The 21,610-nt window shown below is 42.3% G+C and overlaps 1 protein-coding gene across 15 annotated transcripts in view; it reads right to left on the bottom strand.

Annotated features, from left to right (window-relative positions):
- Positions 1-21,610, bottom strand: part of tacc2 (transforming, acidic coiled-coil containing protein 2) — a 53,041-nt gene that overhangs the window by 24,029 nt on the left and 7,402 nt on the right. For 13 of the 15 annotated variants that reach the window (XM_044213263.1, XM_044213261.1, XM_044213266.1 and 10 more), the window contains 5 exons: positions 19,646-19,878; positions 18,128-18,235; positions 9,361-15,813; positions 7,801-8,421; positions 2,586-2,885 (listed from right to left, as the gene is read on the bottom strand). In XM_044213263.1, the coding sequence (XP_044069198.1) occupies positions 2,586-2,885; positions 7,801-8,421; positions 9,361-15,813; positions 18,128-18,235; positions 19,646-19,878 (7,715 nt within the window). The remainder of the gene's footprint in view (positions 1-2,585; positions 2,886-7,800; positions 8,422-9,360; positions 15,814-18,127; positions 18,236-19,645; positions 19,879-21,610) is intronic. The other 2 variants (XM_044213270.1, XM_044213277.1) reach the window with 2 other exon arrangements.

Genomic DNA, 21,610 nt, shown 5'->3' with positions numbered 1-21,610 from the left:
AATATTGTAGTATTGCACTATAAAATTCAGTGCTTTGTATCTGGCTTTCTCTACAGTCTCAAATAGAAGAAAGAGCAGAATTAGAATAATCACAAATTAAGCAGGCAGGGGAGGAGATGATTGGTTTTGGGGTTTTCATGGGAATCCAGAAAAACAAAAGAACCAAGGCACTCCATATTGTCTTCACAGACAGAAAGCATGTGTATAAAATGTGTGGGAGTCACTGACAGATTCATTATTTTGAATAATTATTTATTCAAAAAAGGAAGCCTGCCATGTTTTTTTTCCACTGGAGGATTTAATTATTACTCTTGCAACTCTCAATGAATCATTCAGGGAAAAGCACATAAAATATTTTTGTTTGTTTTTGGATGGCTAACATTTTGACTATCACATGGTGACAGAGACCAATTTTCTATTGAAGGAGGCAGGTTCAAGGCTTTGTGCTGGCAAGCATTTGCCCAGCTGAAGTAAATAGTAAATGTAGCAGCTCTAAGGGATTGCTTTGTTCCTGCAGAGATTGATACATCATCACATTATTACCCAGAAAGATTGTATGTTTTAGCGTTCTTTGCATTGAATATGACTTTCATACTCAAACTAATGTTCTAGATTAAAGGTATAGTTTATCACATATATGGCATAGTCGCGCCTCTGTGTGTCTGCAGGAAAACAAACAACAAATAATCGGTGATATCCAATCAGAATATTCAGTCCATGTTACTATGCTGGTACTCCACTGCTACCTAACAGTCCTCTTGGATATCATAAATAATATAACAACACTATGCTAGCCTAACCTTCACAAAACGCTGGTCTTCTCTGTGCAAGGGAGGCGTTTAGAAAGCCAAATAGTATCATAAGCAAATATGTATAATTCTACACAGAAAACAGTATGGTATTTTTTTTAATTCAACACTGATACATAGTGAGATACATGAGAGCTGGTGTGCCTCCCTGTGTTACTTTCATATAATTGTAGCATTCAGACACCAGAGTGCAGACACAGGCTGGCTAAACATGAACACTGGACTCTGTGAAGGGAAAACACCCTCTGCTGGTTGGAAATAACAGTGCACTGTGAAAGCGGCTGAGTCATTCCCTCTTATAAAGTAAAGTCTATGAAATAAATTGCAAAGCCAAGAAGGACTGCAGAGGAATGTTAAGTATTATCAGTGGGGAAACTGTGCTGATAGCTAAATAATGAGGAGCATTTAAATGTAATCAGCATCAGTTATGAATGAAAACCATTGTATTCTGGGCTGAAACTGTAGCTTCGTGCCATCAGTAGGGTGCTACGCAAGTAGCTCAAATAGCAAGAAATCAGCCACAATACATCAAGTGATTATGATGCCCCAAGTTGTGCTAATTGTGAAAAAGCGTGGTGTGTAAGTGTTCTACTTTATCCTGTAATGTTTAAAAGATCCACATATAATGATGATGCTTTTACTATATCCACCATTAACAAGCCACAATTCTACAGTATACATTTGAGTTTCCATTACCACTGAGTTCATACATTAGCAAATCCTGTTTCCTATGAGTTCATGTGGTAGACATGCATAGCAATGCTAATCTGTAATTTTATGAGGTGGTAAAACGGGGGTTGCTGAAATAGCAGACGAGACAGTTGTTCTGGATTTCACTTAGAAAATGACAATAATGCTGTGTGTGATGTATCTGTATATGGTGAGCACTGTCAGATATTTTATTTCACAGTTCCTTATAGGAAACATTTATGGAAATACGCTTATTTGCCTTCTTGCCGAGAATTAGAAGAGAAGATCAATACCACTCTCATGTCTGTATGGTATATATGAAGCATAAGCCAGCAGGTGGTTAGCTTAGCTTAGCACAAAGACTGGAAACAGGGGGAAACAGCTAGCCTGGTTCCGTCCAAAGGTAACAAAATCCACCTACCAGCACCTCTAAAGCTGACTTATTAACATGTTACATCTTGTTTGTTGTGTAAAAATTATGATTGATGTGTCATACTATTTCTTGGCCAGGAACAGTTGTTAGGCAACCAACAGACACTCCAGGAAGTTGTTGCAACCAGGCAAGAAATACTCCAGCACACAGAGGTGCAGGTAGGCAGATTGTGTTACCTTTGGACAGAGCCAGGCTGTTTACTAACCACCTACATATTTATCGTGTAATCATGAGAAGGGTATCGATCTTCTCACCTTACTCTCTGCAAGAAAGAGAATAATCATATTTTCCAAAATGTCGAACTACTTCTTTAAGCTAGAATAAGGAAACAGCATGGATGACTACATTTTCAGTAGTTTCTCTCTCTGTTCAGGAGCTCTGATAATCAACATCTACACGGTAATTCAGTGTGCCAGATGTCAATTTAATGCTGTAATTTGACCTAAATTGTTGAAAGGATAAGGACATGGCTACTTTTCGTCAAGCAGGCCAAAGGGACTAGTGTCAGCACTGGACAAATCTACTGGAAGGCCTTAAAAACGAGGCACAGCAGAGGCACGAAAGAAAACACACACATTCAGATCAGATTTTTTAACACAACAAATGAGTGTTTCATAATGAACTTCACAGTAAAATGGTATAGGAGTTCATACCTTAAAGGCGGGTGGCAGGGTGCAGAAGTAGGGCAGTGGTCCTCACACTGGTAAGCAGAAGGTACAGGAGGGGAGGCAGGGGCTGGAGGAGGAGGAGGAGGAGAAAGGTGGGAAGATGCAGGTGGGGCTGGTACAGCTTCAGGTGTGTGCCTCTCCGGCAGTGTGGGTGGTGGAGTGGGGAACTCTGTGGTGTCGTGGAGGTGAGGAGGGACGGCAGGCAGGAAGGGGTATTCGGAGGTAGGAGGTGTCGGAGAGGCAGGGGCACAGTTACCTCTCTCTGCCTGCTCAGTGAGGGAGGGCCTGCAGGGAAGGAGGAACACAAAACATCAACAACAAACAAGAAGGCCAAATACAGCGATTCATGATTCACTCTATACAAATGAACCATGACGGAAACATACCTCAAAGCAGAGAAAGCCCTCTGCTCTGTGCTATCACCTAAACCTAGTATTGACTTAAAAAATAAAAAGCTCACTCCAACCATCCTAAGAGCGCTTTGTCATTTAAATTACATGAAACTGAAAATGGAACTCCGCTCATCAGTCCCCTTACATGATAGTCCATGTTTCCCTTGCTTGCTCTACTTGCCCTCTGCAGTGAAGTAGCCTGTTGGAGGGTGTCTGGCTCTGTCATCATTGGCCACCTGGTGGAGGGGATTTGGCCCTGATCCAGGCCTGTCTTATCAGGAGTGGTAGGCTCTCTAATCTGACAGGCAATGCAATGGACGCCCATGCAGCTGTTCCCCACTTGGAGCATGCCTCCTGTTTAGCTCTAAAAATACCCCAGTAGCACTGTGGTCGGATGGTCTGCACTTTGCTATGCGCAGGATGCAGCACTGGTATATATTAATGTAAAAGGCAATTCTGGGCAGTTTACCAATGTACATATGCTCTAAGTTTGTATTTGTAAATAATACCTTCAATCTTAGATCCAACAACAGGCTAGGTTTAAAGGTGCCACCTGTGCGGACTGAGTCTGGAAAAAGGAGTTTATTATTCTATGGCCCTTGGTCTTGGAATGACCTGCAGTCTAGACTCAATCTAGCCTCCCTCATCTCACTAACCAGTTTTAAACAAAAACTTAAGGTTTTATTACAAAATGTTCTTGCTACTATGCATAATAAATTGTGTCATAAACTTTCTGTGTTCATTTAACCCCTTGTGTTGATGCGTGGATATAAGCACTTATTCTGTACCACTTGTAATGTATTGTTTTGTATTTTATTGTATGTGTGCAATTGGCGTGCACTCGACGTGTAACTTTTCTGTCTTCTTGGCCAGGTCACCACTGAAAAAGAGATTGTATGTCAACTGGGTTTTACCTGGTTCAATAAAGGTTAACTAAAAATAAAAGCCTCTTCTGCAGAATAGAGCTTCACAATACCTCCATCAACTAAAGCACATTTACGGTACTCAAGCATCAAGTCAACTGTCTGCTGAGCTGCACTTTCCAAACATCTCTTCCAGCTCATTTCAGACTGAAACTGAGCTCTGTTATTCTCCATCTCTCTCTCTCCAGTAAAGTCAGAACTTAATAACATTTAATGAGGGCATGTGCTTTTCTTCAGGGCGTAGCAAGTTACAGTTTACATCTAACACAGGTCTGGTTCCTATCATTCCATTATAAAAGTACATTATTTTCTAATTGATGCATGATGATTGCATGAAGAAGAAACATGTGAATTTTTATTTGGTCCCATTCCTCTCCTTACAAATCCTCAGTCAGTGACTTACACCAGCAGGCCAAAGCTATACATATGTCAGCATCTGTGGCCAACTTGGCACATGTAGCCTGGAAATAGAAACAACCAAGTCACAACATAGTATGAGCAAACTGTCAGACTCACTGCTGCCTATGAGACTCACTGCTGCCTAGACACAAACTGCTATGGAGCAGATAGAAAAATAAATAATTTATGTGGATATAATAACAGCAGACCCACTCAGGTTAACAGCTGGAGCTTTCCAACTTGGCCCTTCTTCAAGATATGATGTGTGTGAACTAGCAGAGGCGTCATTACCATAACAGGATGAATGCAACACGTTAGAGAGAGCACATGTGTTCTTTTTCAGCAACACTTCATGTCAGTGTAGTTTTACTGTTGTTGCATTAACACCTGGAGGCTATCCAATACAGTTTTTTATTGTTGGTAATTCAGCAGTGTGCAGGGCGTTACTCAAGGGCACCTTTTTTGAGAAAGCCAATCCAGATTTTACAAGGCCAGTCCAGTCATATATAGTTTAGATAATTTCTATCGCAGTCCAGACAACAAACCTGATTCTGTAACCTCCACTTTCATGACTGAGTATTAAGTAAACAAAAGTGACTTTGCCTGTACTGTATCCAAGCCATAGACACACACATTTAGTGTAATCTACGGGAAACAGCTGGACGCGAAAGACAGGCAGGGTGTTTAATGATAAACAGAGAGTTGTATACAAAACCAGCTGAAGGTACTAAGAAAAGTGTTTTTTTTTAATGCTGTAATGATAGGAATACCATGCAGCCAGCAGCTAGCTCATACTGTCCTGACACACACACACACACACACACACACACGTACTGCACATTCAAGAACAAATCGTATGGTATATTGCAAACACATACTTCATAAATAATCCACCAATTCTCTTCTGCCACTATTGAGATTAAATTATCATTTAAAGGCAGTCTAGTGTGGTTGAATAAATGACAGACATGAGATTATCCATTTCACTTGTGCCGGCAAAGTCATATGAACCTACAATCGCCATGGCAACTAGTCTATTTACAGTACAATGTGGGCTCTAGCACATCCTACTTCCTTTTTACTCCTAAAACATGGATGAGAAATATCCTACATACCAAAGTTAAAGAGCGACAGTCATTCCCATAGTGTTTCATGAGTGAAAATGGCTTTACAAAAGATTATTTTTATTAAAACTAGTTGTACAACATTTTCAAAAAAAAAAATTTTTATGCCAATTTTGATCATTTCTGGTCATTTTAAAAGTCTATCATGCCAACAAGAGTTGTGAGAAAACTCACGGTTAGAAGCAGTAGTTAGTTTTACTACTACTGACATTTCTCGCAAACCGTCAACGAGTCAGCCTCCACATCAAGTAGGGGAGGGGAGCACAACATGCTCTAACCTGTAACATTTTTTGAAGTACAATGTTCATTTCGCAACTGTGTTCCTTCTTTTCAGCCTTCTGTCCCTTCGTCTTTCTATTTGTCCCTCTCCTCTGCCCATCTGGTGAGGTCAGCAGAGGCAGAGCGTAATTAGCACTAGTTACCTACTGACCATCTGCCGCATCCACCTGGAGGGACTTAAACACAAACACCTACTGTAGACGCACACACAGAAAAAAATAGGGCAGCTACTTCTTGTCAACTCACCCAGATTTCAGTCATGGAAGAATCCATCCGACAACTTCAGAGCTAACTACAGTAAGTGATGGAAATGACTTCTGCTGAGCGCCTGCTGCACTCCAAAACACCAGAACCAATAACTGTACGTCCCAGTCCTTCTCTCCTCTGTCTGTGTCTCTGACTGACTCTGTCATAAACACTCACATCGAAGCACATGCTCAAGTGTTTCTCTGAACTCTGGCTTTTGTTCCGCTCTGTCTGGTCTGTGCAAATGACTTCAGTGGGGCTGAGTGCCTGCCCAAATTCCTCCCACTACAGGCTTCAGTTCACAAAGCCGTACAGACTGAGCAGGACTGACAGCTAGGACAGCCTCTGAGGGCGGGGAACAAACACATGTACACACACACACACACACACACACACACACACACACACACACATATCATTAACCATGCAGTCACATTTCTGTCCCTGCCACACATATGCAAGTGTAACTTTATCTACTGATGAAACCTATAGTGGAAATAGCAGTGTCACTCCTCCTCTCTCCTATTCTGAACAAACCTTTATTTCTCCAACAGCAGTGATGGGACAAGTGTTGTGACTGACAGGCAGCAATTGCTACTCTGGCATGTGGGATGGCTCCTGGGCATGTAGCAAACGGCAGGAGAGAGTCAGGAGAGAGTGACAAATAAGAGAGATAACTGAGGGAGCTTAGAAAACCTAAAGCTAAGTGAAAAGAAATCTGCAGCAGTGATTTAATTTAATTAAAATATCCCAAAAGATATTCATCACATAGTAAATACTGGAAAAACATTACTTTTATAACACATACTTGGATGCGCAATGAACACTCTAGTGACGTGAAGTTTTTCAGTAAAAGAATGACATAAATGGAAAGTGAGTCTATCTACAGCTGTTAAAATGCTTAAATAAATACTGACTGCTGACATGGAGGTTGACCTGAACGACACACTGGTTTACTATGTGTATTTAACTTAGTCAGGAGCTTTAACAACATAAAGGGTTCACTGCCATTAAATCAACCATTACAAATCTGTGAGACTCCTTCTCATTCATCCAATCACACAATGTTTAACCGCTGCAGACAGCAACAACCTACCAGACGCCGTCGAGGTGTCTGAAAGCCAAACAAAGCCACCAAGGGGACTCTCGAAGCGCATGGAAATCCATTTTAAATGTGTGACAGGCAGAGCTGCTGAGCTGTACAGCACATGTCCCCCTGAGATTCCCCCTTTCACAAATAAGTTAGCTGTAATAAAATGTCTCTGATACATCACTGTAATGGAAATGTTTTGACAGGTTTTAGGAAAACTATCAGGTCTAAAAGGTCATATACAAATCATTCTGATGTCTGGTTTCCTGTTGGAAAAGCAGTCAACCACAAAATTACCAGTCTCCCCGTAAACCTGTTGTTCTTAATGGTAAAAGGCTATAATCCTTAGATTTTAGTCGATTGAGGATTAAAAGGACGTGTTTTTTTAAAATCCAGATTCTGACAGAGAACAGTTGCTTGGCAGCAGCCTTATAGGGAAACATTACTTCACGGTTTATTCAAACTGGTAAAGTAGACTTTCACTGGAAACTGTAGCCATCAATTTATAACCTAGGCCATATGACACAGACAACAAATGATCTGTCATGCACATTACACACCAAAAGTAGTGAGCCAATGAGTGGAAGTTGTTCTTGTTTGCTGTTGTCATTGTTTCAACACAGATCATGGTCATGAAAAACAAAATAACATTTAAAAAATGATTTTCAGATGTAAAGATAAACCAATCTCATTGTCAAAATTGTAATTGATTATGTATTAATGTTGTGATTTTACAAAGACACTCACCCGCTGTCCTGTAGCTCCTCAGCAGGATCCTGGACTGTTTGTGTCACTGCAGATTCCTCAGCTGACACTTTAAATGGCTCCTCAGATGGGATCTTTTCAGGTTTTTCCACTAGCTCCTCTGGCTGCTCACTGATCAGCTTCTTCTCTGGTTCAATGGGCTCTGTTGTCGTCTTTGTTGGTTCTGGTTCTTCATTCTTTGCTGGTTCTGGGAACCATACTGTGCTTGTTGTTGGTGCTAGGAGCTCAGCTGGCTCCTCTGCTATTTCTGAAGAAGTTACTGGCTCCCTTTTTGGCTCTGGAAGCTCTTGTGGAGGCTCTTCTTCTTTCTTGGTTGGTTCTGAAAGCTCTAATTTCTTTGTTTCTTCCGGGAGCTCTTCTTTTGTGTTCTGTGTTGGTTCAGAAAGCTCTGCTGTCTGATGTCTTGGTTCTGGGAGCTCTGCTGTCTTCTTTAAAGGTTCAGGAACATCCACTTGCTTCTTCACAAGATTTAGAGGTGGGATCTCTGTTGTCTTCTCTGCTGCTTGCTCTGGTTGTGGGATCTCCTCCTGTCTCAGAGGAGCAGTTATCTCTTCAGTCGGAGTAAGAAACTCTAACTGAGGAGACTCCAGAGATGGGAGGGGTCTGGAAAAATAATGCAAGAGAAGAGGGGGTTAGTGGATTTGTTGTTTAGTTTACAGCACATGCCCAAGGAATGACAAATGACAAATATGTGTGTTTGTATGGGTACGAGGGCTTGTGTCCCTACAAGAGTGGGTGCGTGTGTGTGTGTGCAGAAGCACTGTAAGTATATGTGTGTGTGTGTGTGTGTGTGTGTGTGTGTGTGTGTGTGTGTGTGTGTGTGTGTGTGTGTGTGTGTGTTTGTTGTTGTTGTTGCATTGTGTTATGCAGTGTGTTTTGTTTGAGAAAAGGCTCATTCTTGCCCTGGAGAGCAGGGACGATGTCACAGCTGATGTCATCCTTTGAATATAAAGGGCTGCATTACTTCCATTAGACTTCAACAGGCACAGTCATCTGACCCGAGCTCGAGTCAATACAAAGTGCAGCTCTGTGTTTACCTCCTCATTCATATTCATTGTCACACTGCTCTCTGTAATATCACTCCAAACAAGTCGTGAACATGGTGTTACTTGAATGCTAAGTTGAAAAAAACTGCAGAAATCTATGAATATTAAACAACTGAGAACACAGATTTACAACCCATGGAAATATTAATATTAATGAAAATATTCATCTACCCAATTCATAATTCTTTAGTCATGGTTCTGATTGTTGTGGCTGGGGACACAACCCCAAAGCAGACTGCACATGTGCCTTTCTCTGTGTGTCTCTGTGATGTACTTGAGAAGATGATATGTGACTGCATGCTAACATGCTACTTTGTGTAACACATTAAGGGGGAGCCCATGATGACCTCCACTGACCTTTTAGACACATGTAAACACAAGATATTTATTTGCCATCAACATAGTTTTATCACCATGAAGTCTCCCCTGATCTCCCATTCTTAAGACATTTTTTTTCATATAATAATTTCAAACACACGCATGCTCTTGTGTTTACCTTGACCTTGTCTCCACTGTGTTCTCTTGTATACTCTGAGAATGGGAAGCCGCTTCTTTTAGAGCTTTTATCCAGTTTGTATCTGGTTCTTGGGCTGTTAGTCCAGGAGCAGGACTTTCTGACACATCGGTGGCCTCTGTATTCACAGACACTTGTTCAACAGGTGAGATGCAGCCAAGCGCTTTTTCAAGTGATGTTCCTTCACACTGGGAAGCAGCAACAATGGGGTTTACCACAATATCATCTTGGGGCTTTGACAACTGATCATGTGGCTTCTCTGAGTGGGTAGGGGTTTCAAGAGGGGTCGATGCAAAACCTTCTGGGCACTTTGACGAAACAACAGACGAGATTGTGATAACATCAGGAGTTATTTTATCTGTTATATCACTGTCATTTTCTGTTGCCTTAGAAAGACCAATGCTCCCCTCAGAGTGACAAACAGTAGTCTCAGTGCTGCTGTGTGACACCCCACTTTCACAGAGGTCTGAAACCTTCATTGATCCAGAGCCACTGTCTTTGGCACTCCCAGTTAAATTTACAACCCCCTGTTTTTCCGTTGCTTCATAGTTTATTGTTTTTAACTCACTTTGTCCCTTCCCCTGGCTGCTAGCTTTCTCTTCATCTAAAGCTGCTTTATCTTCCTTTGTGATCTCCTCTACATCAGGGCCTTTTATGGGTGTTTGTGCTACTGGGCTGATTTGTGTGGCTGAGGTTATATTGGAGCTTTGGAGCTCAAGAGGCTTGCACACTGTATCCCGAATTACACACTCCTCAGTTTCACTACTGTTGGTTTTCACAACCGTGGAAGCACTGAAATCCTTTTCCACAGTTTCTGGTTGCCCAACAGGATCTGGCAGAGTACTGAATATTTCTGTATGAATTTCTTCAGCCTGGTTTGCACTTGGAATAACTTCTGTATGAATGTCATGACTATCTGTGCTGACCTTTGATGAAACAGAGATTTGGAAATGTGAAGTCCCATGTACCTGTGATGCAGACTCAACAGATACAGCAGTGTTCTTTGAGGTCTCAGGTTTTCCATGTTGGTCTTGAAAGACAGCTAACAGATTGCTTTTTTGCTGACCTTTACCACTCAGATCACTCACAAACTCAGTGTCTGGCATTAAATCTGTATCTGACCCAACTACCCCTAACCCAGGGCTTTTATTCTCATCCATCCCCTGTCTTGTCTCACCTACATGAGAACAAGTTGTTACTATCCCTATGTCAGCTGAGGCATTTCTCTCAGCAGCCCATCCACTCTCATTTAAATCATTGGCAAGATGAGACGGCACATAAACCCTGTCAACCCCTGGTGCAGCTTGTGCTCCCTCTCCCTTCTCTAGACCTGTCACTCGTTCATTGCCACTGCTTTCATCACCTGTCAACTCATCCCTGCTTACTGACTGACACAAACTCCCAACAGAGCCGTCTCCTTCCTCTGCTACCCCTGGAACCAGTAGTGGGGTCTGCCTGACCTGACTGTTAGTCTTTTCTCCCCCCTCTAAACAGCCACCTGACAATTCCTCTGTGGGATGTCTGGATTGCAGGCGCTGCTGCTGTTGCCCCTGTTGCTGAGCAAAACAGTTTGGATCTTGTGTGGACTGTGATTGGCCAAGAGCTGCACTCAAATCTGGTGCCGTGTCCCTGTCAGAGCTGCATTCCAGTGTTGCCGTCGGAGTTTGGCACAAACTCTGGTCATAAACAGTCTGAGGTTCACTACCAGACTCAGACTTAGCACTTAGCATGTCCTCAGATGATCCTGCAGGTTTGTCGGTAGATAAGGAAGAAGTCTCTGTCTGGTTTTTAGATGCAATGTCACTTTTCCTTTCTCCTTCCTCCTTTATATCCCTTATTGGAGATTCAGTCTTTTGTACTTTATGTTTATGTGGTGACTGCAGGTCTCCATTTTCCTCTACAGCCTCTTTATCTGGCCCATTACTCTGTTGTGGTGGTGTGCCTGTCTTTTCTGTCTGCAGCTTCCTGCTGTCTGCTGTTTCCTTTTGATTATCCATTATTGCCTCTTCAACTTGTTTCTTTTCCCCTTCAAACAACATGGATGTCTGTTCCCCCATTTTGTATTTCTCTTTCATATTGTCTTGTTCAATTCCATCATAAGCCTCCTTGATAGGCAGGTCAGAGCTGAGTTGGCAGCTGACATTAATGAGGTCATCCTTAATGGATGCTTCACAAATAACAGGTTTAATGCCAGTAGAGTCTGGCTTAGTATGAGATAGAGAAATTACATTATCAGATCTACCCTTTACCAGTACACCCACTGCAACAGGAGGCTGAGTTGGAGGAGAAAGATTTTGCTCATGTGAAAATGGAATATTTACATTATTAACCGCAGAATTCTCAAGTTCAACGACAGACTCCATAGCATCATTTCTATCCTCCAGTTTTGGACAAGTCTCATCTGCTTTAACAGTGACATCACTGTGCTCCAGATCCTGTGCTAAAGACATTTGTGTCATTTCTCTGCTCTTGTTGCCATCCGCTTCTCCAGAGACTTTGGTGCTGTCACCATCAACACTGCAGTCTGTCTGCTCAGGAAGAGAGATATCACAGTCAGTAATGAACTCCAAGTGACTCAACATTGGACCAGGAGGCCGCAGGACAAAAGTAGGATTACTGGCACATTGCTCGATAACAGGAATTGACTGGTCAGAGGCTGTCACGTCTGAAGTCACTGATTCATCCTTTGTCAGATCAGCAGAGTGAATTGTGGACTTAGGCCCCTCACAAGCCTTCACAGGATCTGTAACTAGTCTATGGGGAGGTGTTTGATCTAACTGGGTGGGAGGCTGATAACTGGGGTCACTAGGCTTTGTTTGAAGAGAGGCAGTGCAGGTCAAGGTCACAGTTTCAGGTTTTGAACTGGGGTCAAGGTCAGTAGAGAGCTGCCCAACAGGTAACAATGTGGAGACATCACTTAAAGGCTTGCAGGTAACATCATCAGCTGGAAGCACAGAACATGAGGAGAGAGGATATTGGTTACCTTCTTTTTCTTCAAGAATGACAGTAGCATCACTTATTAAGGGTGACTCCTGATGCTGACCAGCCTTGATTGAGCCTCGAGACTCAGCATGTAACTCATCTATCTCTTTTTCCTTTGACAAACACAGATTTACAACACCCTTCTCTGTTTCCGCCTCAAATTGCTTTGTCACCTTTGCTGACACCTGCTCAGCTGTTAGATGATCAGCCTCAGAGATGGCACTTGCTGCTGTTAGTGAAAGGTCAAAACAATCTTCATTACCAGTCTGATTCTTCTCGGTAGGACATGGAAGCTGGTTTGAGCAGCCCTCAGTCACCGACTGTAAATCCACTGTGTTTGTCTTCAAGTTGCCGTTACCTGACTGATCTATGTTAATATTCTCCTTGGTACATTTAGTCCCCATATCTCCTTTATCCAAATGAACATCTTTCTGTGGCTTTGTTAAGTCAGCTGAACTCCATACTGCTTGTTCATCCTTGGCAGGAGCTGCATTTGTGGGGAGTTCTGGCTTCTTCAAGCTGAGGAAATCTGGGAAGGTGTAGCTGGCCTCAACAACAGGATGGTGCAAACTCTCATGTACAGTCAGCGGAGGCAAAGAGGCGCAGTCCATAGCCGACATGTTCCTGAGATCCACAGAGGAACTGCCCTCTTGTTTCACAGTGTCCGCAAAGTGAACTCTGTTGTTGCGTCCACTGCTGTCACATACGTACACAGCCACTCCAGACATAGCACCACTATTGCTCTGGGTCTGGGCTTGGAACTTAGCTGCACCTTCGGCTGCTATGGCTTCTGTTGTGCTACTTTCAGATCGGACCTGTTGAATGTTGCTCTCTTGTTGCTCGACTGGGATTTGTTGTGCTGTAGTCAAAGGCTGAGGTGAGATTAAAGACAGGAAGACTTGGCTGTAGTTTCTCTCTGTCTCTGTGATGGATGACTCCTCACAAGTGTATCCCAAAGACAGTGCTTCCTCTGAAATTAAATTCTGTTTGAGATCAGCGCTTACCCCTCTATTTGTATTGCTGGAGCTCTTTTCAGGGTCACTGTAGAGAGGTGAAATTGCTGCACCATGCTGCTCCTGGCAGGGGTGAGAGAGACGGTCCTTTTCAGTGCAGATGCTCTCAATGATGGTAGCAATCGGCTCACTCCAGCTCTGTGACTTCAGCTGTGACTCGGCAACATCGGTGGGCGGACACGTCTCAGTCTCGGCTGATGACACCCCACTAGCAGAGCCTTCTGGCTGGCTGAATGAACTGTGCTCTCTAGCCAGTCCTCCTTTCTCTCCCACCTCCTCTCCTCCTCCTCCTCCTCCTCCTCCTCCTCCTCCTCCTCCTCCTCCTCCTCCTCCACCCTCCAATCCCGCAGCACTGTGATCCTGACAATCAAGACCAGTTAGTAGCCCAAGGGGAGTATTGATATAGGCTTCTAACCGAAGTGGCTCCTTTTCTCTGTCTCCCTCTTCAGCTGGTGAGATCTCTGTGTCTGTACTGCAAACGGTTGTCTCTCTCAGTACCTTCATTTCAGTCTCAGCCAAGTTGTGTGGCATTTTGCTGCTGCAGCTTTCCTCAGATGCAGTCTGTCCCTCTTTGGCTGAGAATGCAAGTGAGCATTTTCCCTGTGAACAGATTAATGCGAGCTGAGAAAGGTTGTCCAGGAGTCCTTCTTTCTCTCCGCCTGCAGAGCTGAGGCACTTTACTATTCCTCCCAAATCTTTCTCTCCTATTGCTTTCTCACTCTCTGCGATTTCTACATTAGCTACTCTCTCCAGTAAATCACGCCTCACACTTTCTCCCTCTCCCTTGCTTTCTATCACTTCTGGCATCGTGGGTGTTGTCAGTGGCAACGCAGCAACCACCACTAAAGCCTCTTCAAGGGCACTCTCTCCCACACAAGTTCGGCTGTTGGAGAGTGGGCTCCGATTCCCCTGTGTGAGTATCACTGCTTCTGAGGTAACTATAGCTTCTTGTGTTTGTACATCTGATCTCTTATCAGCAGAAGCAGCTGGATTGATAACTGTAGTTTGGACATATGTCATGGGTGTATTTTGGTTGTTGATGACACCTCCGGTTGCATATTGCTCCCGCTGTGGACCTTCGTCTGAGATGTGATTCCTGCCACATGGTGGATCTGTAAGGTTGTGGTTATCTGACTGATGAGGCCTCTGTGAAAGAGCCTGGCTGGACACAGGTGAAGAGGCTGAGTCAGTAAGATGATCCTGCCTGCTATGAGAGGATGGTAGTCTGGGGCTGGGCATTCCCCCGGGACTCAGCTGTTGCTTGTAGTCAACCCCATTATCAGGCTGTTGCCCACAAATCACAGTCTGAGTGTCTGCCTGTGACACTGATTCTACATTTTCCACTGAGTCTGTGTGATTTCCTGCATTTACAAGTGACGCAGCCTGTAAATCATTTTCAGGTTGTACTACTGTGTTTGCTTTCTGTTCAGTCTTCTCCATCTTTTTCTTTTTCCTTTGTTTATTTTTTTCTTTCTTCTTTGCATTTTTGTCCTGCTTAGCCTGTTTGTCACCTGGTGAATTCATCCATTTGTCTGTTTTTGACTCCTGATCCTCCTCAGTGTGACTGTTTGCTCCTGTGTGTGTCTCTGACTGCATCTCTGATAATGCAACTTCATCCTTTAAATGAAGATTACTGCACTCCAATGTTTCATTATCTGAATCTTCTTTCTTTCTAGTTTCAACTATACAAACATTAATACTAGACTCATCACTATAATTTTCTTTCTTTATGTCTACAGTCTCTGTTATTGCCTCTGTGCCTTCCTCCCTAATCACTGTATTACAATCGAGAGGGCCATTTTCCTCTGTGGCTGCATTAGAATCAGCATGTTCCTCTCTTAGATTGTCTCTCTGCTCAGTGAATGCAACATCTTTTGGGGTTGAATCTGTGGCTGTTTCTAATTGTGTATGCGGGGGTGTTTCCTTCTGCTCATCTATCTCTGTTTCTTTTTCTGGCTTAATGTCTGGACATTTATCCAGGCTCTGTGTTGCTTTTATTTCACTTTCCGTCTCTGCTGCCCCAACACTATTCTCAGTGCCCAGTATGTAATTCCTGAAACTAAACACAACTGTATCCTTCTGACTGTTTGCTGCCTCACTGTTTCCGTGTGTACTCTTGTTTCCATGGCCCCTGTTGCTATGTCCTGGCTGGACTACGATTGGAGGCAGTGACGATGACTCATTGGACTTATTAACCATCACTTCTCCAGTTTTCTTCCCTACATCATTAACCGTCTCAGGCGTGGTGCTGGGGAGCGTTGTGGAATTAAGTATGCCCAGTGAGGCCATTTGCTCTTCACATTCCTGGAAGGCCTCTTGGAGTTCCAAGTCTAAGAGCAAGGATGGGGGAGGGGTCACGGGTCGGACATCTGGGTAAGGTGTGGCAGCGGGCCGAGATGAAGGCTGGGCATCTGTGAGAACTGGGTCGCTTTCATGAGGCCTGAGATGAGGGTAGGGTGACAGAGTTAAGAGTTTGGACTGGCAGGCAGACAGCTGGTCATTCCACGATGCCAAAGAGCACTGCTATTGGCAGAGCAGAAGCCCATGCTCAGACACTGCACTCTGCGATATGCCCACACAACACATAACTGTACTCAGGATGCCTAGTCTGAAAAGTACACTCCATTACAACAAATACTACCAGCTGTTTATAAGCATATGGTTGTTAATGAACATGCAGGTCTGTTCATACACACTACCACGTATTCAGGCATTGTCCTATGCAGTGCAATTTTCAACATTTATTCCAAACACCCCAGCAACAAGCCTTCAAATATAATGTCCGTATTTTGATGTGACTGCCTGACTTTCTAATTGTACCAAAAACTTAACAAAAAAAGTAGCTTAATTCGAATAATTTGATTGGTTAATGATGTATTGGAATTTATAGCAACTACTAAGAATTGTAACAGCATCCATATACTGTACAATAGTAACCACTATGAAAAGTATTTATTCCAGCCAGACTGTTGTGTACTGTGATTATGTATACTGAGCAATACAGTCTATTCCATCATCCTGACCACTTTAATGAATACTCTTTTTCAAATCTTTTATTTGAAGGATAGTGATTATTAAATGGTAACTGTAAATGTTACATGAACCATGTCATGTAAATACTTACAGCCTTATTATTACTCCCTTAAGAAAAAGGGGATGGTAATAAATCATGTCACAAGATAACCAACCTTAAACATGCTCATACTTGTTCACCAAAAGAAATACTGCTTCGTAACATTTAAGCTAGCTTTGTGCCATTCAGTTGTAATTGCTGAGTCACTGCTAAGCCATTAGCTGGCAGTACAGGAAAATGCTGTGGGACCATTTGAATCTTGAAGCCGCACTGAGTGGATACATCCACCACCTCCTACTTGTGTCATCAGGTCGTATCTTGAAATTTGCCCCACACCGGACCAAGTCCTTTTATTTTTCTAATACATGCGGCAACAACTATGGCAAAAGTCATTATTCATGTCCAGATATATATAAATAAAGTGATACATAATATAACTGCATATAAGAGTCGCTGCATGATATTGGTTAATACAGTATCCCATGATTGCTGCATAAAGGCTCTGTCATTTCCTTCTAAACACAACCTCTGCTCTGACAACATGTTACTCACTCACCTCACTGACTTGCCACTCAAACATGTTATCTAATTCACTGGGCACTCCCTACTAAAGGGCAGAGCAAAGACTGTATAAAATTGGGGCAGAGCAGCAAAATAGACTATACTATTTGCAGCTAGATAGTTTTGCTATGCAACAAGCTGTTGCCTGCCATATATAACTGGAATAGACCTGGTGCTTCTCGCATTATTGCATTTTAAGAATGTGTATGTCCTGTTACTCTGCAGTGTTTGACTTAAAAAGCAGGCACTTTATCCTTTTTATTTGTCCTTTTCGCTTGAGATTTTTAATCTATCCAGTGAAAGTTTGCGCAGTATTTATTTTGGCAACATGAATGACCTAATAATTAATGAATGGTTAGTGAGTACGTCCTGAATAACTCTGATTCGAGGACTATATAGTAGATAATGATGAGTTACTAGAGAACAGACTAAGAGATACTATATTAACGAATCATTAGGTAATAATTAGTTTATAAGTATCTGTGAATCGGAATAACCACCAGTTTCTTCATGAGTCGTTCCTAATTACCTCTGAACTAGACACTGAGTGGAACAAACTAGTAACGACTCATTTATTACTCATTACTTGATCATTAATTACTCTTTTTATGTACCCCCAAAGTAAAGTGATACATCATACCAAGTAGTTACTAAGTAGTCCCTCATTACTGCATGATTATCTGACCATTAGTTACTATTTTTGTGCTCCACAAAGTAAAGTAAAGCATCATCATACAAAACTAATGAGTAGATACTGAGCTTTACTGAGGAATTCACAATTAGTTCCTGTGTTAACCATTTTAAATTCATAGTTTTACATATTCACATCAAGCAATAATAATTATACTGCTGCAATGAGTCAGGTTGTCAGAACACATTAAAGCCTCAGACAAATTAGTGCAATTAACCTCAGCACTTAGACAAAAGCAGAATGCCAGGCAACACTTGACACAGAACATAATGTCAGTCTGCAGGTAATTCACCCAAGCATGAAAAAAACAAACGACTACATCTCAAGACAACACCCAAACAGCGATATCCATCACACTCCAGCATAAGTTAGGAACATCTAACTGCATCTAACCCCGCTATCCCCCATCATGCTGAGTCTATGTGGTACCTTGTATCTAGAACCACCAGTGGTCGACTGACTTCCATGTGATGCTGCAGGCCCGCCAGCAGGGGGTTCACCTGCTCACATTTCCTCTCACCTGAGCTAGTCTGAGTTCTGCTATCACAAACCCACACCACACACGTACACAGACACGTACACAGACATTCACACATGCAACAAATCAATATCAGATTAACTTTCACCTTGACTAAATAATTGGTACAAATGTGTTCCCTTACGGTCATAAATCAAGCAAAATGAATATCCAGTACATTATTATACAGTAATGCAATAATAATATGATACTTGATTGATCACGAACCTGCATCTTCCAGTGAAGGCTGATGTATCTAATCACTATACTATATCTTGAAAAATAACCTTGGTAATATCAACATTAACTATGATAGACTGCCTATTGTAAAAAAATATTAGTGTGTGGGCAAGTTTGATCAAAGTAAAGTTAAGACTTTCTACTCACAGTAGCTGAAGCTAATCACATTGTTATTGCCTATATATGTGTTAGCCCCCGCAAGTTATTGGTGACCTCTCCAGGGTTTGCCTTTGCCTCTCACCTAATGCACGATGGGATAGGCTCCAGTCCCAACATGACCCTCAACGGGAATGAACAGGTGTAGAAAATAGATGGCTGGATGGTTTGCGGATTGAAAAAACTGCAGACTTATCAGGGAATGGGTCTGTCTGATTGGGCAGTTTTCTGACATATTGCAACTCAAAGCCCCTACTTGGTTTCAAATCTTAAGTATTTCTCTGTAACATTAAATATTTGAATATATTGACTAAATTGACAATAAAAGTTAAAGTTCTAGGGAAAATACATTCCTATTATTATTTAGAGTTCAGCTAATCTGTTTCGTCAGGACTGTGTGGGTGTGGTTTGATTGACAGTGCTGGCAACATAAGTAAACAACACCACAACTGTCATCACATTTTGATCCAAATGTTGCTAAAATTTGAGTGCCGCACAGAAGTATGTGATGTCACCTTTTCCCTACTGAGCCCAGCCCACTTTTTAACAAGTGAGAAAAACAAGGGCAAAAGCTGAAATATAGAAATCTCTCATCTGATATAACAAAAACAGTTCTAACTGCAACAGAAAAGGGTTGGTTTTGTGTAGGACCCCAGTGCTCATAATAAGGTTTTCACGGCCTTTAAAACTAGTTATGCTACACAACGTGTATTTGGTATTTATGGGGCCAAGTTATTGCGTATTTAACGTAGAGAATGCAAGAACACCTACTGCTTTTACTCTCCTCGCTGTATATTTTTACAGGAAGTAGACAAGGAATGCAAACAACTGTAGTTATTGAGATGATTCACATTTCCACAGAACTGTAAAAGCCACCAAAAGCCAAGCAAGAACTTGTCTTTCTTCTTTCTGTGATATCAAGTCACGGTTTTATCTTGACATTACAAGAGAGACTGTGATAGTTATGACCTGCATAATCGTGTATGTGTGCGTGTGCGTGCGTGTGTGTGTGTGTGTGTAACCCCTCAACTTACCCCAGCGAGGACTCCCAGATGTTGAGCTCACTGCTGAAGTCTAGACTGGGCAGCAGGTCATGAGGAAACTCAAGCTCCTCCTTGTCCTCCTGGTCTCTGCTCTCCTCCACTCCAGTGATGACTGGGACGTCTGGGAGCACTGTTTGAGACAGCAGACTCTGCTGGCTGGTCGACGCTTCGGTCAGCAGCGCATTGTCGTCCCTCTGGGTCAAACTCTCAGCGTGAGCTTCAGCCTGTGGGACAGCGAAACATAATCATAGTGAGCGTCATGTTGGAGTCTCTGCTGCACTGTACATGAGTGTGTAGGCCTACGTAAACAAGTGTGAGCATGTTGCGGGCAAACATGAGAACACCTACAGATTTAATGCTCAAAGCCAAACATCATCAAACATCATCCATGGCAAAAAACAATTTAAAATATTTTATGGTTGCTTCTCTGTCCTCTCATCTTCGTGTTTGACTAAGGGCGGGGCTCAGCTCCTACACACGCACACACACAAACACACACACACACACACACACACACACACACACAGCAGAGCAGAAAGAGGTAGTGAACTAGGTCAAGTGAAGGTAACGTTTTACTCGGGTTTGACGACAACTCAAGTAGAAAGTAGAAAAAGTTTCAGCAGTTTGGTCGAATTTTGCATATTCTTGCCCTGCTGTTAGTTAGTAGTTGGCTGAAATGCTGCCCCTTATTTGTTTGGAGCATGTGGCCAGGAATTACACATTGTACCTTTAAAAATGATTTTAAAAAACCCAATTCTTTAGTCATGAAAAAGAACTGGTAAGAGTATTGACAAAGAACTGAGCTGATAAGAGTATGGATAAACTAAAGATACAATCGATGATGGGTACAGCTTAGGCCTACTTCATCAGTGAGAATATTTGTTTCACTTTCTTCTAATGTCTGTGAAAAACAACAACCTGTGTGGGGTTTTTTTTAATAAATATTGTTATGATAATTGTCTAAAACTACGTGAAAATGCATAGTTTTTAGTCAAATAACATCAGATTTTCTTAGGGGAGGACCCCCAAACCACACGACCACATGCTAGTGGTTGCACTTGCAGATTTATCATATCATAGAGGACTGGACTATTGGCCTTGGCAGAAGTCTGCGCTCTCCGAGTGCCCTTCTACTTTACACTGTGCTCTTGAGCATCACATAACTACTATTCTGAAAGAAAAAAAGTAATTTATTAAATTAAGCGTATGGTCATTACAGTCTGGCGTTTTCCACATTAGAAACATCTCACAAGGAAGTCTGCTATATTTATTTTCCCTGGGTGTCAAAAGAAAATTACCCAGCGAGTAAGACTAATCATTAAAGACAAACCAGTCCTGCTGGACTGTGACAAGCATAAACAGACATGGGGTTTAATCATTGACTAGAGTAGATAATTTAAATGACATTTTCAGTCTTTAGTTCGTTCCTTTATCTTGAGTAAATAATTAAGATGTCCCTCGATTTCAGCCGATCACTTTCCGAAACAACCTGAAAAGAATTCATTTAAAATGTGACTTCATCTGGCTTGAAATCCCACATGTAGACAATAGCACTTGGCCTTAGCTGTTTTTCTTTTCTGTCTGTCCCACTGGCTGACAGATGCAACCATAGCCACACACCACAACACTTGGCGGCTGTGGCATCATGTTGCAGCAACATTGCCATCACAACACACAACACTCAACTGTGGACCCACTATATGTGATGGAATTTCTTCTGCATAGGCTGCCTCAGTTTACAGAGGGGAAAGTTTCCCTTATTTCACCCCCTCAGATATAAACTGAGGTGTGTGGGTGCAGGCAAACAAATGTGCACTTGCGCAGACACTTAAACGTGGAGATATAACGCAGCCCTGTAATATTCAGTATGTCTGGAATATGTTTGCATGAGAGAGAGATCCTGTTTTTAGCAAATTAGGATGTGAGTTGATTTAACGGTGTGAGTACAGAAGGATA

This window comes from Siniperca chuatsi, linkage group LG11, assembly GCF_020085105.1.
Source record: "Siniperca chuatsi isolate FFG_IHB_CAS linkage group LG11, ASM2008510v1, whole genome shotgun sequence".
NCBI lineage: Eukaryota > Metazoa > Chordata > Actinopteri > Centrarchiformes > Sinipercidae > Siniperca > Siniperca chuatsi.
Note: the sequence above shows the minus strand (reverse complement) of the source record. Positions and strands in the feature narration are given on the sequence as shown.